This window comes from Bombina bombina, chromosome 12 (assembly GCF_027579735.1).
Source record: "Bombina bombina isolate aBomBom1 chromosome 12, aBomBom1.pri, whole genome shotgun sequence".
Classification (NCBI taxonomy): domain Eukaryota; kingdom Metazoa; phylum Chordata; class Amphibia; order Anura; family Bombinatoridae; genus Bombina; species Bombina bombina.
The window spans coordinates 78157314-78180533 of NC_069510.1; the positions used below are offsets into that span (position 1 = coordinate 78157314).

Sequence of the window (23220 nt, forward strand, 5' to 3'; positions counted from 1 at the left end):
ATCTCTGTAAGCCTTTTAGGTATAGGAAACACGTCAGTACACACCGGTACCGCATAGTATCTATCCAACCTACATAATTTTTCTGGAATTGCAACCGTGTTACAATCATTCAGAGCCGCTAATACCTCCCCTAGCAATATGCGGAGGTTCTCAAGCTTAAATTTAAAATTAGAAATCTCTGAATCCAGTCTCCCTGGATCAGATCCGTCACCCACAGAATGAAGCTCTCCGTCTTCATGTTCTGCAAACTGTGACGCAGTATCTGACATGGCTCTCACCTCATCCGCGCGCTCTGTCCTTAACCCAGAGCTATCGCGCTTGCCTCTTAATTCTGGCAATTTAGATAATACTTCTGTCATAACAGTAGCCATGTCTTGCAAAGTGATTTGTAAGGGCCTCCCTGATGTACTTGGCGCCACAAAATCACGCACCTCCTGAGCGGGAGGCGAAGATACTGACACGTGAGGAGAGTTAGTCGGCATAACTTCCCCCTCGTTGTCTGGTGATAATTTCTTTACATGTAAAGATTGACTTTTATTTAAAGTAACATCAATGCAATTAGTACACAAATTTCTATTGGGCTCCACATTGGCCTTTAAACATAGTGAACAAAGAGATTAATCTGAGTCAGACATGTTTAAACAGACTAGCAATGAGACTAGCAAGCTTGGAAATACTTTTCTAAATAAATTTACAAGCAATATAAAAAACGCTACTGTGCCTTTAAGAAGCACAAAAAGCTGTCACAGTTGAAATAACAATGAACCAAAATAGTTATAGCAACCAATTTTTTCACAGTAAATGTATTAAGTTAGCAAAGGATTGCACCCACCAGAAAATGGATGATTAACCCCTTAATACCCAAAAACGGATAACAATTTAATAATTAACGTTTTTAACACAGTCAAAACACACTGTCACAGGTCTGCTGTGACTGATTACCTCCCTCAAAATGAATTTTGAAGACCCCTGAGCTCTCTAGAGATGATCTGGATCATGGAGGATGAAGTAGACAGATTGTGACTGAATTTTTAAAGCGCAAAAAAAGCGCTAAAATAGGCCCCTCCCACTCATATTACAACAGTGGAGAAGCTCAGATAACTGTTTCTATGCAGAAAACAAAGATGGCCATGTGGTAAAAATCATGCCCCAATAAGTTTTATCACCAAGTACCTCACAAAAAACGATTAACATGCCATTAAACGTTTTGAACATACATTTTAAAAGTTATGAAGTGTTATTAATAAGCCTGCTACCAGTCGCTTTTACTGCAGTTAAGGCTCATACATTATTTCAGTATTAACAGTATTTTCAGAGTCAATTCCATTCCTTAGAAAAATACATTCAGTGTACACACACTCATCAGCCTAATACCAGTCGCTATCACTGCATTTAAGGCTGAACTTACGTTACATTGGTATCAGCAGTATTTTGTCAGTCAATTCCATTCCTCAGAAAAATAATTTACTGCACATACCTCGTTTGCAGGGGGGCCCTGCATGCTATTCCCCTTTTCTGAAGTTACCTCACTCCTCAGATAAGAACAGCCAGTGGATCTTAGTTACGTCTGCTAAGATCATAGAAAACGCAGGCAGATTCTTCTTCTAATGCTGCCTGAGAACAAACAGCACACTCCGGTGCCATTTAAAATAACAAACTTTTGATTGAAGAAATAAACTAAGTTAAAAAACACCACAGACCTCTCACAGCGACCTATCTTTAGTTAGGCTGCAAGAGAATGACTGAATATGACATGTGAGGGGAGGAGCTATATAGCAGCTCTGCTTGGGTGATCCTCTTGCAGCTTCCTGTTAGGAAGAGATATATTCCATAAGTAATGGATGACCCGTGGACTGACTACACTTAACAAGAGAAATTAGTTTTTTTTTTAATTTCCCAGGTAAGTTTTGATTTAGTTTAAGATAGGGATCTTGTAATTTTAATTTAAAGCTAGGGGGTTGTTAGGTTTAGGGGTTAATAGTTTAATTTAGTTTTTTGCAATGTGAAGGGCTGTTGGTTTAGGGCAGAGCTTTCCAAACTTTTCATGTTGGCGACACACTTTTTAGACCTACATCATTTCGCGACACAGTAATTCAGTTGTACTGGCAAACAGGAGGTTAAACTAACTTGTTTTAAGAGATACGGACACATACATAAATGATATAATAATGAAATGTATTTACAAGTAACAGTAAGTATGTGCAAGAATTAAAAAAAGTTTAATAACACCAATAGCTACTTACTATTTTAATGGGATGTATGAGGTTGATGGGATGAACACAATTTCTGAATATTTGGTGGAATATTAGCTAAAGACACTCGCATTTAATCATCAAGCATTTTTAAGCTTCCCCTTCCTATCCATATATCAGGAGCAGCAATGCACTACTGGGAGCTAGCTGCAGAAAAAAACCCACTGACTTCTGACTTCAGCTCAGCGTTTAAGCTGCCACCCTAAGAGCTCTGTGAGTCCGATTGACTACTGCCTGCGCTGCAAACACACTGCTGTCCCACTCACTGACTACACATGCAGTCACGAGTCAATTAAGGAGACTACGCGTGCAGTCAGGAGCCAATGTGCCGCCAATGGGAATAGTTTCAGTTCCCACTGAGCTGCACCAATAGGTTAAGATGATCTGTGACCCCCTAGGTATCAATCACGTGTCAACCATGTGATATGCGTAGCAGGCAGGCGGAAAGTCAGAAACCAAAAAAAAAAATTAAAAAAAATTGGTGCTGAAGCAGGGACACACCAACACACTGCCGCCGACACACTAGTGTGTCCCGACACACAGTTTGGAAAGCACTGGTTTAGAGGTTAATAGGTTTATTTAGTGGCAGTGATGTGGGAGGCCAAAGGTTTAGGTGTTAATAACTTTATTTAGTGGCGGCGATATCGGGGAGCGTCTAATTAGGGGTTAATGACTTTAATATAGTGTTTGCGATGCAGGAAAGCCTCGTTTTAATAGGTAGTTTATGGGTGTTAGTGTACTTTGTAACAGTTTAGTTATGAGTTTTGTGGTGCAAAACTCATAACTACTGGTCTCAGATTGCGGAACGGATCATGTCGGTATAGGCTGTAACACAAGCTTTTTAGCTTCACTGCAAAACTTGTAATGGCAGCTCTATGGAAATACCATGCAAAAACGTAATTTTTTTGAGTGCGGGACTGATGTTGCGTTACAGGCTAAAATGTTTGCGGTACAGCTATACCGACATGACTCGTAATGGTTGCGTTCCGGTTTTAACGCTGAAATGGCCATTTTTTCAGCGTTCAAACATGAACGCAAAACTTGTAATCTAGGTGATAATTAGTTAAATAAAGTCCACCTGTGTGCAATGTAAGTGTCACATTATCTGTATCATGATCTCAGTATATATATATACACCTGTTCTAAAAGGCCCCAGAATCTGCAACACCACCGAGCAATCGGCTCCATGAAGACCAAGGAAATCTCCAAACAGGTCAGGGACAAAGATGTGGAGAAGTACAGATTAGTACAGACCAGGGTTGAGTTATAAAAAAATATCAGAACCTCTGAACATCCCATTATTAAAAAATGGAAAGAAAATGGCCCTACAACAAACCGGCAATAGAGAAAAACGGTGTAAATCACACAAAAGGCTTCAGAACTTCACAGCTGTTGGTCTCTATAGAAAGCTTATCCTTTGTTATGTAACAGGATAAACCACAGCATCAGTCTTTAGAATATCAAGGAGTAAATGCAGTCAGAGCACAATAAGTAATTCATTTGCGGTAACTTTAGTTGTTACCCCTGCCTGCTCCGAGTTCGTAAAGTTCACAGGTAGTGTAGACTCATACACTTACCCTCACTGTGTAGAAAGCTCTCTGTCAGCATTAGCCTGTCCAATCAAACTGGCATAAACATCCTCTTTCAGACGCCCGGTGCAATCCATTACTTGATTTATTTGCTGTGTTGCCAATCAAAAACCTATGCATCTCTAAAAGTAAGATTGAGCAATAAATGGTACTTATTTCATTGCGGTATGAAGGTATGATTGACGGCTCCTGCTAGCCGATTGGCCGCGTGTGAGCAGGGGGCAGCATTGCACAAGCATTTCACTGTGCATTTAGCAAGGTCGAACGGACATGATTTGTTACAGCGAATCATGTCCGCTCGACCTTTAATAAATCTACCCCTTTGCATCTTCAAAGTGGTAGGCATGTTGTGTAAATCAAATGATACAAAACCCCAAAAATTCTAATTCCAGGTTGTAATGCAACAAAATAGGTAAAAAGGTGGTGACTAAAAAAGGGGGTGAATACTTTTGCTAGGCACTGTATCATTTGCCTTCCAATCAAAGATTGGACCTAGCAAGAAAAACGTACCTGAGAATGTTTAGGGACACATTCTGTTTCCAAGGGCTGTCCTTTCTCATTCCGATGCCAAAACCTGAACGGAAGAAGAGCTCACCCGTCGTAACAAGGTCACACTTCTGAGAAGCTTCGAACTCCAACACAGCCGAGTCCCAAATAAAGGCGTGTAGCTTACTGAGGAGCATCAGATTGTGTTAATTAATGACAACAATATTCATAAACAATACATACTGATTACCGACATCATATTATACATACAGACAAAATATTATACATAACAATACATGAAATAAAGTTTACAAGAGCACTGTATAAAAAAGAAATGAGGAATTTCTAAGAGGAAAACTGAATAATAATTTCAAAATTAATAATTATTTTAAAATATGTTAAAATAAATTTTCCGCATGTATTAAAAATTATTAAAAAAACCCACCTGTACTCTTAGACCTTATGGTTGCCATGTAAGAAACTGTATATGCATCTTCAGGGCTGTTAAGGTGCAGGCTTTGCCAACCTGAAATCATTAGTTCTGGATGACTGACAAGCCCTGCTCTCATGCAGTTGGTTGTATAAGAGCAGGGGGCAGGGCTGCACAGGCATTTGCTTGTACAATGTTAAATTCTTTGAGCCTATGCGGTATTGGAGGCCCCAAAGGCATGCAGACAATTCCCATGTCTGGGTAACTTAAAGGGACAGTCTACTCCAGAATTGTTATTGTTTTAAAAGATAATGGGGCTGATATAACAAGCCCCGTATTGACCTGTTTCTATGCGAGCCTTTTTAGCCTATGCACCATATGGCTGATTTTACTGACTACCCAGCTAAAAATTAGCCAGTATTATAAATGTTCGATTTTTATTGCACAGATTATCATTAAAGCAAGCCAGGACATTCTAGTCAAAATTAAACTTTCATGATTCAGAAAGGGAATGCAATTTTAAACAACATTCCAATTCACTTTTATCATCAAAATTGCTTTGTTCTCTTGGTATTCTTTGTTGAATGCTAAACCTAGGTAGGCTCATATGCTAATTTCTAAAACCTTGAAGGCCGCCCCTTATTTCAATGCATTGGGTAGTTTTTCACAGCCAGAGGGCGTAAGTTCAAGTGAAACATACAGATAACATTGTGACCACGCCCGTGGATTTACAAGTGAGAGGTCACTGATTGGCTAAATGAAAGTCTGTCAAAAGAACTGAAATAAGGGGGCAGTCTGCGAAGGCTTAGATACAAGGTAATCACAGAGGTAAAAAAGTGTATTAATATAACCGTGTTGGTTATGCAAAACGGGAATGGGTAATAAAGAGATTATCTTATCTTTTTAAACAATAACAATTCTGGAGTACACAGTCCCTTTAAATACATACTATGTTAAATTATGCAATTAATTTATGCTTCGGGTAGGTGAAAATGATATATTATTAGACAATAGTACACTGCCCCCATCCGGCTACTTCATAATGCCACCCGGCTAGTAAAACATTTCTGTGGAGAACACTGTGATATACAATTGTATGTAATGAGACAGTTGTCTTACTTATCTCGCACAGCCTGTATAGCTTCTGCAGCACTCTCATAGTTGTGCTTTTCCATGTGACGATACATTGTACTGAGTTCAACCTGCCGTCTAAAGTAAATATCGACAGAGCTTTGCTTCACTGTAGCATAAATAAATTTGTCACTTGGATTCCGAAGCTGCAGGGGAAAAAAAAAAAGCAAATTTAGAAAATAAGTAGTACATTAAAGGGACATGAAACCCAAATATTTTATTTCATGATTCAGACAGAACATACAATTTAAAAAAAAAAAAAAATCAATTTATTTCTATTATTAGATTTTGCTTTGTTCTTTTAGTATTCCTTGTTGAAAAAAATACCTAGGTAGGTTGTGTGCAACTGCTGCCATCTAGTGCCATTGCTAATGTGTAACGTTCTTGCATATAGTGCTGCAGACACGTGCACACTCCTGAGCTTACTTTCCTGCTTTTCAACAAAAGATACCAAGAAAACAAAGAATCACAATTTGATAATAGAAGTTAACTGAAAAGTTGTTGAAAACTGTATGCTCTATCTGAATCATAAAAGAAAAAACTATGGGGTTTATGTCGCTTTAAAGAAAAAAAAGCACCATTTGTCATGATCCAGACAGCATTATGTGAACAAACAGATATTTGGGAGCCATATAAAGAATTAGAAGCCTGTTAACCAAAGCAGCAATTATAAAATAAATACATAAATAAAACATGCATGGAAAAATGCCACTTGATACTTGAAAGAGAGACTTTGGCCTCTATTTATGAAAGGTCTTGCGGACAGTGCGGATCAGGTCCGCAAGACCTCACTGAATACGGAGAGCAATACGCTCTCCGTATTCAGCATTGCACCAGCAGCTCACAAGAGCTGCTGGTGCAACGCCGCCCCCTGCAGACTCGCGGCCAATAGGCCGCCAGCAGGGAGGTGTCAATCAACCCGATCGGGTTGTTTTCCGGGGATGTCTGTCCGCCTGCTCAGAGCAGGTGGACAGGGTTATGGAGCAGCGGTCTTTAGACCGCTGCTTCATAACTGCTGTTTCTGGCGAGTCTGAAGACTTGCCAGAAACACGGGCCCACAAGCTCCCTTCAGAGCTTGATAGATGGGCCCCACTGTCCAAACCTGTAACAAAATGTACAGAATGAGTCAGAAATCTGATGCAATTATAGTCAGAATGAAAAGGGGTAAATGAGACATACAGATGTGCAAGGCAGGAAGATGCAGAAAAACATAAGAGACGGGAAGCACGAGACATTAACAATAGAGAGGAGGTGAAGAATGGACTAAAGAAGAAACTTAGTAGGGATGAATGAGTGCTTGTATGTTGTATGTGTTTATTTATATATATATATATACATATATATATATATATGTAACAAAGGTAAATGCACTCTCAGGTCTTCCACAAATTTCTTTATTGGAACGTTTTCGGGGTTCACAACCCCTTCATCAGCATAAATTAACAAGCCAAACTCAAACAATTTATAGTGCTTTAACAAATCACTCACCAAACAGGTGTTGCTCCAAAGTGCGCCAAACATTGAGTGTGGAACGCATCTTGCGTTCCACTGTGCTAAAGCCTACCGGAAGTGCTATAATCTCACTTCCGGTTTCGCGGCTATATAGAACTAAGTGTACAAGCTATAATGTCACAATTCCACATCTACTTTATCATCTAAATGTGTAATAAACAAGAGGTGACACAGACTAAAGAATATTTGAAAAAATACGTTAGATCGCCATAATGCTATTCATAATCGGCTGATCTAGTGCTTTTGTGTATACAAATCACCATAGCTACTGTAGGCATGGTGATGATAAACAAGCATTGATTGTGTCACAACGCTGTGATCTGTTGCATAGTGCAGCCCACTAACATATCATATTGTGACAAAACGTGATAATCATACTTAATCACAATGAAGTGTTGTTTAAAACAATATTATATATGTGTAAGGATATGTAAAAGGATAAATTCATAAACAAAAAATGGTTTTTTTTTGCTGTACTTGTTATCAATTGATGTAATGATGTTAAATGACTTTTAAATAAAATTGGCACTTTTCCTGGCTGTACGTCTTCAATCTCACCTTCTAGTATTGTATATATTGGTAATATATTGGGACCAATTGGGAGAAAAATTAATTCACATCACCAAAATAATGTATATATGTATCCAGATACTTTTGTACTGCATTTATGGTTACATACTACAAAGCCTGCTGAAGATATTCACCTAATTTGACAGTGAAATATCTAGGAGATTAGCAAGCTTCTATAGAGAAGAACATATGTGCTTCTATCTGCAATCTCATGTCAGGCAATATGGAGTGGTGTATAAGTATAGACATTGTATCCGTTATAAATTCATCATTATCACAATTGTAAACAAAATTAGACTTGACCAACTAGTAAAAAAGCCAAGTATAATCAAACAAAGATTGTCCATCTTGTTACGCCCTCGCATTTAGAGGTAATTTAATGGCTTCCCAATTCAAGGTTTAAGGTGCATGGGTAGGTAATTATGCCTCAGGGACCAGGCTTCCACTACCCCGTTGAGGGCAATTACCCCCATTAGGGTGTGTCGTAAGCGACCAGCCGACAAACCTCATTAGAGCAATGGGGCTGGAAGCTACACGTAGCCACTATGACCCTGGGTTATACCCCAGGTACGTAGCACTGCCTTGTGGGATCAAACAAGGTTTTTAAAATCTGGGGTAGTGTTTAGTCCACCAGGATGGATAGTTCCAAGTTTGAAGATCCACTGAGCTTCACGTTTAAGCAGTATCTTGCTCCTGTCTCCTCCCCGATCCAATGGGGGTATATGGTCAATGAGGATGTAGCGTATCGAAGAAACAGAGTGGCCTTGTTTGGCACAGTGACGTGCCACAGGTTGTTCGGATTCCCCTTATTTCAGTGCAGATCTTATTGCATGCCTGTGGTTTGCCATTCGTTCACGTAACGTGCCTGTGGTTTTACCCACATAGAAGCACGAGCATGGGCAAAAAAGGAGGTATACTACATGTGTAGTAGTACACGTAATGGAATGTTTAATCACATATCTCCTATTTGTGTGTGGGTGATGAAAGGTTTTGGTGCTGACCAGACCGTTGCAGGTTGTGCAGCCTAAGCACCTATATGATCCTTTGATGTTGATTGTAGCCCCAGTGGTGTAACTAGATTTCTGATCTGTTCGCATAAGGAGGTCCTTAAGGTTGGTACCCCTCCTAAATCCCACCATAGGTTGTAGCTGTTGGGTGAATGTTAATTTTGGATCAGATGCCATTATGGGCCAGTGCTGATGTAAAATTCGTCCCGTGTTCTTTGTAGCTGGGGTAAATGTTGTAGACATAATCAACTTATTACTTGTGCCTCTCTTCTGTGTGGGCTTAATCAGATCATTTTGGGTGAGTGTGGATACTGTGGTCATGGTACTTTGGATAATCGATGGTTTATACCCCCTTTCACGGAATCTCTCTCCCACTCCTGTCAGTTGGGAGACCCCAGTATATGCGTCTGAATTGTTTCTCATTGTTCTTATAAACTGAGACTTAACTATGCCCTCTAGAAGGGCAGGAGGATGGCAACTGTCCGCTCTCAATATGGAGTTACGGTCAGTTTGTTTATGATATAGTGTAGTACCCAGTTGGTGTGCATTTTTAAAGACCGTCAGGTCCAGAAAGTTGATAGTCTGTCTATCAACAGTCATCTTGAATTTTACATTGCTGGTGGCCATGTTGTAACTTTCAAACCAAGTTTGGAGGTCCTCCATGGTCCCCCGCCATACCATAAAGATGTCGTCAATGAATCTATAATAGCAGATCACTGCTGAATTAATAGAATTCCATAGATATAGATTTTCAAATTGAGACATGTATATATTGGCATATGCGGGGGCCATGGAGGACCCCATGGCCGTACCAGCTGTCTGTAAATAAAACTTACTTTCAAATCTGAAGTAATTTTTATACAAACAGTATTCAATTAGAGAGAGGAAATATTCAACCGGTGGACCCTCATACAGAGGGTTGTTAGTGATGTGTTCCTGTACAGCTTTAAGGCCCTCAGTGTGGGGAATAATAGTATACAGACTGTTGACGTCCAGACAGACCAAAAGGTCATCATGCTGGACGTCAACAGTCCGTATTTTACGAATAAAGTCCCCTGTGTCCATAATGTATGACTTAATTTCCTTTACTACAGGTTGTAGTAGTATATCAACCAGTTGAGCTACCGGTTGTGTCAGCGAATCCCTCGCCGACACAATGGGCCTGCCTGGTGGATGGTCCAATGTTTTATGTATCTTGGGAATGGAATATAGGATAGGTATTTTTGGATAAGACGTGGAGCAAAAGTCACGAATATGTTCAGACAACCAACTATGTTCAAAGCCCATCTGGATCAGAGCATCCAGTTGTGCTTTAAACCTCATAGTGGGGTCATTGGGCAACTCAGTGTAAGTCTGTGTGTCAGTCAACTGAGTCAAGATGTCAGCTTGGTAATCTCTATAGTTCAATATCACAATGGCCCCGCCTTTATCGGCGGGCCTAATGGCTATAGAGGGGTCATCCTGAAGGGTCTTTATCGCTAGACGTTCACCTCTGGACAAGTTATGTGTCCATAGGGATTGGTGTCTAGCTGCTTCTAGATCCTGAGTGACCAATCTAACAAATGTTTTTGTACTCGGACTACAGTTAGTCGGTTCAAAATTGCTAGCTGAAGCTTTTAATTTAGAATAGGGTAGGGCATTTTTTTTATTTTGGGGGTCTTTGTTATTTTATTAGGGGGCTTAGAGTAGGTGTAATTAGTTTAAAACTGTTGTAATATTTTTCTAATGTTTGTAAATATTTTATTATTTTTTGTAACTTAGTTCTTTTTTATTTTTTTGTACTTTAGTTAGTTTATTTAATTGTAGTTATTTGTAGGTATTGTATTTAATTAATGTATTGATAGTGTAGTGTTAGGTTTAATTGTATTTATTTGTAGGTATTTAATTTAATTTATTTATTGATAGTGTAGTGTTAGGTTTAATTGTAACTTAGGTTAGGATTTATTTTACAGGTAATTTTGTAATTATTTTAACTATTTTAGCTATTAAATAGTTCTTAACTATTTAATAGCTATTGTACCTGGTTAAAATAAATACAAAGTTACCTGTAAAATAAATATAAATCCTAAAATAGCTATAATATAATTATAATTTATATTGTAGCTATATTAGGGTTTATTTTACAGGTAAGTATTTAGCTTTAAATAGGAATAATTTATTTAACCCCTTAGTGACCAGAGCACTTTTCCATTTTCTGTCCGTTTGGGACCAAGGCTATTTTTACATTTCTGCGGTGTTTGTGTTTAGCTGAAATTTTCCTCTTACTCATTTACTGTACCCACACATATTATATACCGTTTTTCTCGCCATTAAATGGACTTTCTAAAAATACCATTATTTTCATCATATCTTATCATTTACTATAAAAAAAATTATAAAATATGAGGAAAAATGGAAAAAAACACACTTTTTCTAACTTTGAACCCCAAAATCTGTTACACATCTACAACCACCAAAAAACACCCATGCTAAATTGTTTCTAAATTTTGTCCTGAGTTTAGAAATACCCAATGTTTACATCTTCTTTGCTTTTTTTGTAACTTATAGGGCCATAAATACAAGTAGCACTTTGCTATTTCCAAACCATTATTTTTCAAAATTAGCGCTAGTTACATTAGAACACTAATATCTTTCAGGAATCCCTGAATATCCATTGACATGTATATATTTTTTTTTAGAAGACATCCCAAATTATTGATCTAGGCCCATTTTGGTATATTTCATGCCACCATTTCACCGCCAAATGCGATCAAATACAAAAAATTGTTCACTTTTTCACAAATTTTTTCACAAACTTTCAGTTTCTCACTGAAATTATTTACTAACAGCTTGTGCAATTATGGCATAAATGGTTGTAAATTCTTCTCTGGGATCCCCTTTGTTCAGAAATAGCAGACATATATGGCTTTGGCATTGCTTTTTGGTAATTAGAAGGCCGCTAAATGCCACTGCGCACCACACGTGTATTATGCCCAGCAGTGAAGGGGTTAATTAGGGAGCATGTAAGGAGCTTTTTGGGGTAATTTTAGCTTTAGTGTAGTGTAGTAGACAACCCCAAGTATTGATCTAGGCCCATTTTGGTATATTTCATGCCACCATTTCACCGCCAAATGCGATCAAATTAAAAAAAACGTAAAATTTTTCACAATTTTAGGTTTCTCACTGAAATAATTTACAAACAGCTTGTGCAATTATGGCACAAATGGTTGTAAATGCTTCTCTGGGATCCCCTTTGTTCAGAAATAGCAGACATATATGACTTTGGAGTTGCTTTTTGGTAATTAGAATGCTGCTAAATGGCGCTGCGCATCACACGTGTATTATGGCTAGCAGTGAAGGGGTTAATTAGGTAGCTTGTAGGGAGCTTGCAGGGTTAATTTTAGCTTTAGTGTAAAGATCAGCCTCCCACCTGAAACATCAGACCCCCTGATCCCTCCCAAACATCTCTCTTCCCTCCCCTACCCCACAAATGTCCCCGCCATCTTAAGTACTGGCAGAAACTCTGCCAGTACTAAAATAAAAGGTATATTTGGGCTTTTTTGTGCATTTTTTGTTAGCATATTTACATATGCTTCTGTGTAGGGATCCCCCTTAGCCCCCAACCTCACTGATCCCCCACTAAACAGCTCTCTAACCCTCCCCCTCTGACTTAATGTGCGCCATCTTGGGTACTGGCAGCTGTCTGCCAGTACCCAGTTTAGTGAAAAAAAATGCTTTTTTTTTAATAAAATATGTCCCTTTTCTGTAGTGTAGCTTCCCCCCCCCCCCCCAAGACCAACCCCCCACCCCTTCCAGATCCCTTAGATGTTTTTTAAAAAAAGTTTATTTATTTTTTTTTTTACTTTTCCTTTTCTACTTTTCTGTAGTGTAGCGGTTCCCACCCGCTCCCGCCCCGTGCACGCGCCCGCCCGCCACCCCCCGTGCACGCGCGCGCGCCCGTGCGCGCCCCCGACGATCACGATCCCGATCCCGCCCCCCGTGACGTCACGCGCAACACCGATGGCCGCCCACCCGCCTCCCAATTCGGCTCCCACCCACCAACGATACCGGCCATCGATGTCCGGTGCAGAGAGGGCCACAGAGTGGCTCTCTCTGCATCGGATGGCCATGTATGGTTATTGCAGGATGCCTCCATATCGAGGCATCACTGCAATAACCGGAAAGCAGCTGGAAGCGAGCAGGATCGCTTCCAGCTGCTTTCCACACCGAGGACGTGCAGGGTACGTCCTCAGGCGTTAACTGCCTTTTTTTTGAGGACGTACCCTGCACGTCCTCGGTCATTAAGGGGTTAATAAGAGTTAATTTATTTCGTTAGATTTAAATTATATTTAATTTAGTGGGGTCTTAGGGTTATGGTTAGACTTAGCTTTAGGGGTTAATAAATTTATTACAGTAGCGGTGAGCTCCTGTCGGCAGATTAGGGGTTAATACTTGAAGTTAGGTGTCGGCAATGTTAGGGAGGGCAGATTAGGGGTTAATACTATTTATTATAGGGTTATTGAGGCGGGAGTGAGGCGGATTAGGGGTTAATACATTTATTATAGTAGCGCTCAGGTCCGGTCGGCAGATTAGGGGTTAATAAGTGTAGTTAGGTGGAGGCGACGTTGGAGGCGGCAGATTAGGGGTTAATAAATATAATATAGGGGTCGGCGATGTTAGGGCAGCAGATTAGGGGTACATAGGGATAATGTAGGTGGCGGGGGTGTACGGAGCGGCAGATTAGGGGTTAATAATAATATGCAGGGGTCAGCGATAGCGGGGGCGGCAGATTAGGGGTTAATAAGTGTAAGGTTAGGGGTGTTTAGACTCGGGGTACATGTTAGAGTGTTAGGTGCAGACGTAGGAAGTGTTTCCCCATAGACAACAATGGGGCTGCGTTAGGAGCTGAACGCTGCTTTTTTGCAGGTGTTAGGTTTTTTTTCAGCTCAAACAGCCCCATTGTTTTCTATGGGGGAATCGTGCACGAGCACATTTTTGAAGCTGGCCGCGTCCATAAGCACCGCTGGTATCGAGAGTTGAAGTTGCTGTAAATATGCTATACGCTCCCTTTTTGGAGCCTAACGCAGCCATTCTGTGAACTCTAAATACCAGCGGTATTTAAAAGGTGCGGCCAGAAAAAAGCAAGCGTAGCTAACGCACCCCTTTGGCCGCAGAACTCTAAATCTAGGCGTTAGTAAATAAAGAAACTTGCAGCCCTTGTTAATAAACTATAAATTCACAAGTTGCCTCTCCCAGTGTCAAGCCCCATAGAGTATAACGTTATATGTTAGGCAATATGAATAAACATAGGTCTCTCAGCTCTGATATACCAAGTCTCCTCAGAATAAAAGACTGAACATACCTCAATGCTGCTTGTAGCATGACACCGTTCTCCACACTGAAGATTTCTCTTGCACTACCTTCAGAAATTCTGTGGGAACCAACATGGATCTTAGTTACATCTGCTAAGATCATCAACCTCAGGGCATAAATCTTCTCATATCTCCCTGAGGAAAATAGTACTCACCCGTACCATTTAAAATAAAAAACTTCTTGATTGAAGAATCTAAAACTAACACCTCGCTTTACCTCTTCCTATTACTAACACAGGCAAAGAGAATAACTGGGGGTGGAGGGAAGGGAGGAGCTATATATACAGATCTGCTGTGGTGCTCTTTGCCACTTCCTGTTAGCAGGAGGTTAATATCCCACAAGTAAGGATGAAATCTGTGGACTCGTCATATCTTTGTAAAAGAAAGAAATATTAACAGACAAAAAATGTAAAATTACACTCAGCTAGATACATCAGTAATAATTGTTTAAATTTAGGAAGACATTATTTGGATATTTTAACAGCAGAATGAATATTCCCCTTGACATTTGTTCTGTTATTTCACAGTTTCTATAGAGATAAATGTAACTTTCATATGTGTATATATATATATATATATATATATATACACACAAACTCAATTACAGAATCCGCCCTCCTGGGTCAACCACCTGTACTATCACTCCAATATTATTCCCAACACACTAACAGTGAAGTCACATGATTTTTTTAAAAAAAGTTAAATTTAATTGATGTTTCGGTGATGTTTCGGTGATGTATTCTCCGCTTCTCCAGAACCTATATATATATATATATATATATATATATATATATATATATAACATTTGAATATTACATTTGAACACTGATTCAATAGACCGACAATGAAGGCCATAAGAATACAATATAGTATAGTATAATATATAGTATTTAAAACGAAACATTTAAGAACCAAATACTACATTGTAAAAACCGAAATGTACTCTTTTTTTTGTAAAAATGAATGTTAAATCATTAGAGAACATTCAGCCTGACTTATAACAAAATTTGTTATTTTTTTAATGAATGAGATAAAAACGATGCACATTTTTAAAAATAAGAAAAAGGAGAGAATCAGAAAAAGTGAAAAAAAGAGATTGGAATATATTGAGGTAATTACAAGCAATAGTTTGATAAAACAAAATTGAAGACATTAGAGATTTTATGTCACATCAATTTCAATAAACCATCAGACCCATTATACACAAAGAAATCATTTTCAACTAGTATTTGTTCCCACTTTACACACCAATATATATAATTTAAGGGACAGTTTGCACCACTTTTCATATAACTGCCTGTAATAGACATTACTATAAAGACTAATATGCACAGATACTGATCTAAAAATCCAGTATAAAACCTTTTATAAACTATTTAGAAGCTTCCAGTTTAGCACTGTTCATAAGGTTAGGCTGGGACACCCACTGAAAGGGGCAGAATCTTCCAGTTTAGCACTGCTCATAAGGTTAGGCTGGGACACCCACTGAAAGGGGCTGAGAAAGCAGAAAGAGCAGACACACACCCTCCCCTGCATATGAAAACACCCTTTACACAAACAGAAACAGCAGGAATCTGTAGACTTCAGTCTACATCTGATACCTTGGGGCTGAAAATCAGCCCAATGTTATTAAAAAATGAGCAAAACTATACATTGTTACAAAAACACTCCCAGATGGGCTGTATAATATAATATACAAAACATTTATGCAAAGAAAAATCTAGTGTACAATATCCCTTTAATATATATCAGGGCTCAAAATTTCCACTCGCCCATTAACCATCGGCGAGTGGAAATTTAACTGTGGCGAGTGAAAATTAGTGAGTGAAGTTGAATCAAAATTCACTCCCTGTTGGGTGTTGTAAGTAGCAAAGTTAGCACATTGTGTTTGCTAAATGTACACTCCTACTGCCGCACTGACACACATTTTAGGCTATGTTCTAAAAATATTATCTGAAGGGATATAATATATACATGAAAGGGCAAGGATGTGTTATTCCTCTATAGCTGTGGGGACCCCATTAGTGCTTACAACGTTACTTCTGAGAAGCTAAACAGAGGCAGAAAGTGGGATTAGAGAGGAAAAGTGAAAGTGGAGAAGAATCAGTTAAGAGAGAGTGGAGTGAAAATAAAAGAAATAAAAAAGATATATAAGAGAGGAGAAAGAGGGTAAAGAAGATATTGCCTGAGAGAGAAGGGATCTCTTATGACCTTCCGTGACTGCCAGCACTCTCTGCATTCTGTCAGTTCAACAACATCCTTTTTCCATCCAGCTGTTGTCTTCCCCAAAAACAGAATTTATGCTTACCTGATAAATTACTTTCTCCAACGGTGTGTCCGGTCCACGGCGTCATCCTTACTTGTGGGATATTCTCTTCCCCAACAGGAAATGGCAAAGAGTCCCAGCAAAGCTGGCCATATAGTCCCTCCTAGGCTCCGCCCACCCCAGTCATTCGACCGACGGACAGGAGGAAATATATATAGGAGAAACCATATGGTACCGTGGTGACTGTAGTTAGAGAAAATAATTCATCAGACCTGATTAAAAAACCAGGGCGGGCCGTGGACCGGACACACCGTTGGAGAAAGTAATTTATCAGGTAAGCATAAATTCTGTTTTCTCCAACATTGGTGTGTCCGGTCCACGGCGTCATCCTTACTTGTGGGAACCAATACCAAAGCTTTAGGACACGGATGAAGGGAGGGAGCAAATCAGGTTACCTAAACGGAAGGCACCAGAGCTTGCAAAACCTTTCTCCCAAAAATAGCCTCCGAAGAAGCAAAAGTATCAAATTTGTAAAATTTGGCAAAAGTGTGCAGTGAAGACCAAGTCGCTGCCTTACATATCTGGTCAACAGAAGCCTCGTTCTTGAAGGCCCATGTGGAAGCCACAGCCCTAGTGGAGTGAGCTGTGATTCTTTCAGGAGGCTGCCGTCCGGCAGTCTCATAAGCCAATCGGATAATGCTTTTAAGCCAAAAGGAAAGAGAGGTAGCAGTCGCTTTTTGACCTCTCCTTTTACCAGAATAAACAACAAACAAGGAAGATGTTTGTCTGAAATCTTTAGTAGCCTCTAAATAGAACTTTAGAGCACGGACAACGTCCAAATTGTGTAACAAACGTTCCTTCTTTGAAACTGGATTCGGACACAAAGAAGGTACAACTATCTCCTGGTTAATATTTTTGTTAGAAACAACTTTCGGAAGAAAACCAGGCTTAGTACGCAAAACCACCTTATCTGCATGGAACACCAGATAGGGCGGAGAACACTGCAGAGCAGATAACTCTGAAACTCTTCTAGCAGAAGAAATAGCAACCAAAAACAAAACATTCCAAGATAGTAACTTAATATCTATGGAATGTAAAGGTTCAAACGGAACCCCTTGAAGAACTGAAAGAACTAGATTTAGACTCCAGGGAGGAGTCAAAGGTCTGTAAACAGGCTTGATCCTAACCAGAGCCTGAACAAATGCTTGAACATCTGGCACAGCTGCCAGTCTTTTGTGCAGTAAAACAGATAAAGCAGAGATCTGTCCCTTTAGAGAACTTGCAGATAATCCTTTCTCCAAACCTTCTTGTAGAAAGGATAGAATCTTAGGAATTTTTATCTTGTTCCATGGGAATCCTTTGGATTCACACCAACAGATATATTTTTTCCATATTTTATGGTAAATTTTTCTAGTTACAGGTTTTCTAGCCTGAATCAGAGTATCTATTACAGAATCTGAAAACCCACGCTTTGATAAAATCAAGCGTTCAATCTCCAAGCCGTCAGTTGGAGGGAAACCAGATTCGGATGTTCGAATGGACCCTGAACAAGAAGGTCCCGTCTCAAAGGTAGCTTCTATGGTGGAGCCGATGACATATTCACCAGGTCTGCATACCAAGTCCTGCGTGGCCATGCAGGAGCTATCAAGATCACCGAGGCCCTCTCCTGATTGATCCTGGCTACCAGCCTGGGAATGAGAGGAAACGGTGGGAATACATAAGCTAGGTTGAAAGTCCAAGGTGCTACTAGTGCATCTACTAGGGTCGCCTTGGGATCCCTGGATCTGGACCCGTAGCAAGGAACCTTGAAGTTCTGACGAGACGCCATCAGATCCATGTCTGGAATGCCCCATAATTGAGTTATTTGGGCAAAGATTTCCGGATGGAGTTCCCACTCCCCCGGATGGAATGTCTGACGACTCAGAAAATCCGCTTCCCAATTTTCCACTCCTGGGATGTGGATCGCAGACAAGTGGCAGGAGTGATCCTCCGCCCATTGAATTATTTTGGTCACCTCTTTCATCGCCAGGGAACTCCTTGTTCCCCCCTGATGATTGATATATGCAACGGTCGTCATGTTGTCTGATTGGAACCTTATGAATTTGGCCTTTGCTAGTTGAGGCCAAGCTCTGAGAGCATTGAATATCGCTCTCAGTTCCAGAATGTTTATCGGGAGAAGAGACTCTTCCCGAGACCATAGACCCTGAGCTTTCAGGGATTCCCAGACCGCGCCCCAGCCCACTAGACTGGCGTCGGTCGTGACAATGACCCACTCTGGTCTGCGGAAGCTCATTCCCTGGGACAGATTGTCCAGGGTCAGCCACCAACGGAGTGAATCTCTGGTCTTTTGATCTACTTGAATCATCGGAGACAAGTCTGTATAATCCCCATTCCACTGTTTGAGCATGCACAGTTGTAATGGTCTTAGATGAATTCGTGCAAAAGGAACTATGTCCATTGTTGCAACCATCAATCCTATTACTTCCATGCACTGCGCTATGGAAGGACGAGGAACAGAATGAAGTACTTGACAAGAGCTTAGACTCTTGTCGACGGGGACAGAGAACTTTTTTCTTTGTTCACCTTCCATCCGTGAGATCTGAGAAAGGCTAGGACGATGTCCGTATGAGCCTTTGCTATTGACAGGGACGACGCTTGTATTAGGATGTCGTCCAAGTAAGGTACTACTGCAATGCCCCTTGGTCTTAGAACCGCTAGAAGGGACCCTAGTACCTTTGTGAAAATCCTTGGAGCAGTGGCTAATCCGAATGGAAGTGCCACAAACTGGTAATGCTTGTCCAGAAAAGCGAACCTTAGGAACTGATGATGTTCCTTGTGGATATATGTAGGTACGCATCCTTTAAATCCACGGTAGTCATAAATTGACTTTCCTGGATGGTGGGTAGGATCGTTCGAATAGTTTCCATTTTGAACGATGGTACCCTGAGAAATTTGTTTAGGATCTTCAAATCCAAAATTGGTCTGAATGTTCCCTCTTTTTTGGGAACTACGAACAAATTGGAATAAAATCCCATTCCTTGTTCCCTTATTGGAACTGGATGTATCACTCCCATCTTTAACAGGTCTTCTACACAATGTAAGAATGCCTGTCTCTTTATTTTGTTTGAGGATAAGTGAGACCTGTGGAACCTTCCCCTTGGGGGTAGTTCCTTGAATTCCAGGAGATAACCTTGAGAAACTATTTCTAGCGCCCAAGGATCCTGAACATCTCTTGCCCAAGCCTGAGCAAAGAGAGAGAGTCTGCCCCCCACTAGATCCGGTCCCGGATCGGGGGCTATCCCTTCATGCTGTTTTGGTAGCAGTGGTAGGCTTCTTGGCCTGCTTACCCTTGTTCCAGCCTTGTATTGGTTTCCAGGCTGGTTTGGGCTGTGAGGCATTACCCTCTTACTTAGAGGATGCAGAATTAGAGGCTGGTCCGTTTCTGCGAAAGGGACGAAAATTAGGCTTATTTTTAGCCTTAAAAGACCTATCCTGTGGGAGGGCGTGGCCCTTTCCCCCAGTGATGTCTGAAATAATCTCTTTCAATTCTGGTCCAAATAATGTTTTACCTTTGAAAGGGATGTTAAGCAATTTTGTCTTGGAAGACACATCCGCTGACCAAGACTTTAGCCAAAGCGATCTGCGCGCCACGATAGCAAACCCTGAATTTTTCGCAGCTAATCTAGCTAATTGCAAAGCGGCATCTAAAACAAAAGAGTTAGCCAATTTAAGTGCGTGAACTCTGTCCATAACCTCCTCATATGGAGTTTCTCTACTGAGCAACTTTTCTAGTTCCTCGAACCAGAAACACGCTGCCGTAGTGACAGGAACAATGCATGAAATTGGTTGTAGAAGGTAACCTTGCTGTACAAAAATCTTTTTAAGCAAACCTTCTAATTTTTTATCCATAGGATCTTTAAAAGCACAACTATCTTCGATAGGAATAGTAGTGCGTTTGTTTAGAGTAGAAACCGCCCCCTCGACCTTGGGGACTGTCTGCCATAAGTCCTTTCTGGGGTCGACTATAGGAAATAATTTCTTAAATATAGGGGGGGGAACAAAAGGTATGCCGGGCTTTTCCCACTCTTTATTTACTATGTCCGCCACCCGCTTGGGTATAGGAAAAGCGTCGGGGGGCACCGGAACCTCTAGGAACTTGTCCATCTTACATAATTTCTCTGGAATGACCAAATTGTCACAATCATCCAGAGTAGATAACACCTCCTTAAGCAGTGCGCGGAGATGTTCTAATTTAAATTTAAATGTCACAACATCAGGTTCAGCTTGATGAGAAATTTTTCCTGAATCTGAGATTTCTCCATCAGACAAAACCTCCCTCATGGCCCCTTCAGATTGGTGTGAGGGTATGTCAGAACAATTATCATCAGCGCCCTCTTGCTCTTCAGTGTTTAAAACAGAGCAATCGCGCTTTCTCTGATAAGTAGGCATTTTGGATAAAAGATTTGCTATGGAGTTATCCATTATAGCCGTTAATTGTTGCATGGTAATAAGTATTGGCGCACTAGATGTACTAGGGGCCTCCTGTATGGGCAAAACTGGTGTAGACACAGTAGGGGATGATGTAGTATCATGTTTACTCCCCTCATTTGAGGAATCATCTTGGGCAATATCATTATCTGTGGCATTACTGTCCTTACTTTGTTTGGACGCTATGGCACAATTATCACATAAATTTAAATGGGGAGACACATTGGCTTTCATACATATAGAACATAGCTTATCTGAAGGTACAGACATGTTAAACAGGCTTAAACTTGTCAACAAAGCACAAAAAACGTTTTAAAATAAAACCGTTACTGTCTCTTTAAATTTCAAACTGAAAACACTTTATTACTGAATATGTGAAAAAGTATGAAGGAATTGTTCAAAAATTACCAAAATTTCACCACAGTGTCTTAAAGCATTAAAAGTATTGCACACCAAATTTCAGAGCTTTAACCCTTAAAATAACGGAACCGGAGCCGTTTTTAAATTTAACCCCTATACAGTCCCAGCTATAGTCTTTGCTGAGACCCAACCAAGCCCAAAGGGGAATACGATACCAAATGACGCCTTCTAGAAGCTTTTTTAGTGATTCTTAGATCCTCACACATGCCTCTGCATGCCCTGCTCTCCAAAAACAACTGCGCAGTAATGGCGCGAAAATGAGGCTCAGTCTATAACTAGAAAGGCCCCCTGACTAAAAAAGGTGTCCAACACAGTGCCTGCCGTTTTTTAAACGTTCCCCAAGATTATAAATGCCAATTGTTAGCTAGAATCTGAATAATATGCCCCAATAAAGCAATCGATTTAGCCCATAAAAATGTCTACCAGTTTTTTAGCCCTTTTTAACCCCATTATTCTTTTATGTTTGACTAAGAAAATGGCTTACCGGTCCACATGAGGGGAAATGACAGCCTTCCAGCATTACTCAGTCTTGTTAGAAATATGGCTAGTCATACCTTAAGCAGAAAAGTCTGCTAACTGTTTCCCCCAACTGAAGTTACTTCATCTCAACAGTCCTATGTGAAAACAGCAATCGATTTTAGTTACTGTCTGCTAAAATCATCTTCCTCTTTCAAACAGAAATCTTCATCCTTTTCTGTTTCAGAGTAAATAGTACATACCAGCACTATTTTAAAATAACAAACACTTGATAGAAGAATAAAAACTACATTAAAACACCAAAAAACTCTTAACCATCTCCGTGGAGATGTTGCCTGTGCAACGGTAAAGAGAATGACTGGGGTGGGCGGAGCCTAGGAGGGACTATATGGCCAGCTTTGCTGGGACTCTTTGCCATTTCCTGTTGGGGAAGAGAATATCCCACAAGTAAGGATGACGCCGTGGACCGGACACACCAATGTTGGAGAAACGCCTAATTGATGTTGCTAACTGCTATGCACTAATTTTTGATAATTTATTCCTGAATGCAGCATTATTTAGATTTGCTATGATATAAAATAAAAACAATATTAAAAATGACTGTGCAATAAGGTGTTTCCCAATGGCTAAACATAAACAAAGAGCGGTGGATTAGTGGGTGTGGTGTGGCCGGGTAGTGGGTGGGATCAGAAGTGGCGAGTGACATTTTGCCCTTGCTATATATAAAGATATGTATATATTTATATATTTTTATATATATATATTTATATATATATATATATACACACAGTATATATAATATATTTACATGCAAGGTTTAAATAAATATATTTACCCGTGGGTCATTGATTCCAGTTATTCTTTCCTCCGGCCTGTCCAGCACCAGGAAGGCAGCTAGGTTAGCAGTGTAGGAAGCTACAATGATCATAGCAAATCCAGCCCACACCATACCAAGGATTCGAGCTGAAAAACTTCTTGGTGCCCCTAAAAAAAAATGTACATTTATTACAGTTCATATTAATACTGTCTAAGTTCTGTTTATGAGATGTTGCAGATATATTATTTGGACAATATATCGAATTAATGTGCTGTGATATAATTTATTGACAAGCCTAACTTGAAAGAAATGGAATCTAGGGCAACATTTGAAAATAACCCCCACTGCGTAACAATGTTCACCCTATATACAAATATAATCAAACATACATATTCATGTTCATGCATAAGAGCCAGAGATGTTG

At 40.0% G+C, this 23220-nt stretch overlaps 1 protein-coding gene across 2 annotated transcripts in view; it reads right to left on the reverse strand.

Annotated features, from left to right (window-relative positions):
* Nucleotides 1-23220, reverse strand: part of LOC128642978 (glutamate receptor ionotropic, NMDA 1) — a 360366-nt gene that overhangs the window by 97430 nt on the left and 239716 nt on the right. For both annotated transcript variants that reach the window (XM_053695888.1, XM_053695887.1), the window contains 3 exons: nt 22815-22963; nt 5877-6034; nt 4352-4513 (listed from right to left, as the gene is read on the reverse strand). In XM_053695888.1, the coding sequence (XP_053551863.1) occupies nt 4352-4513; nt 5877-6034; nt 22815-22963 (469 nt within the window). The remainder of the gene's footprint in view (nt 1-4351; nt 4514-5876; nt 6035-22814; nt 22964-23220) is intronic.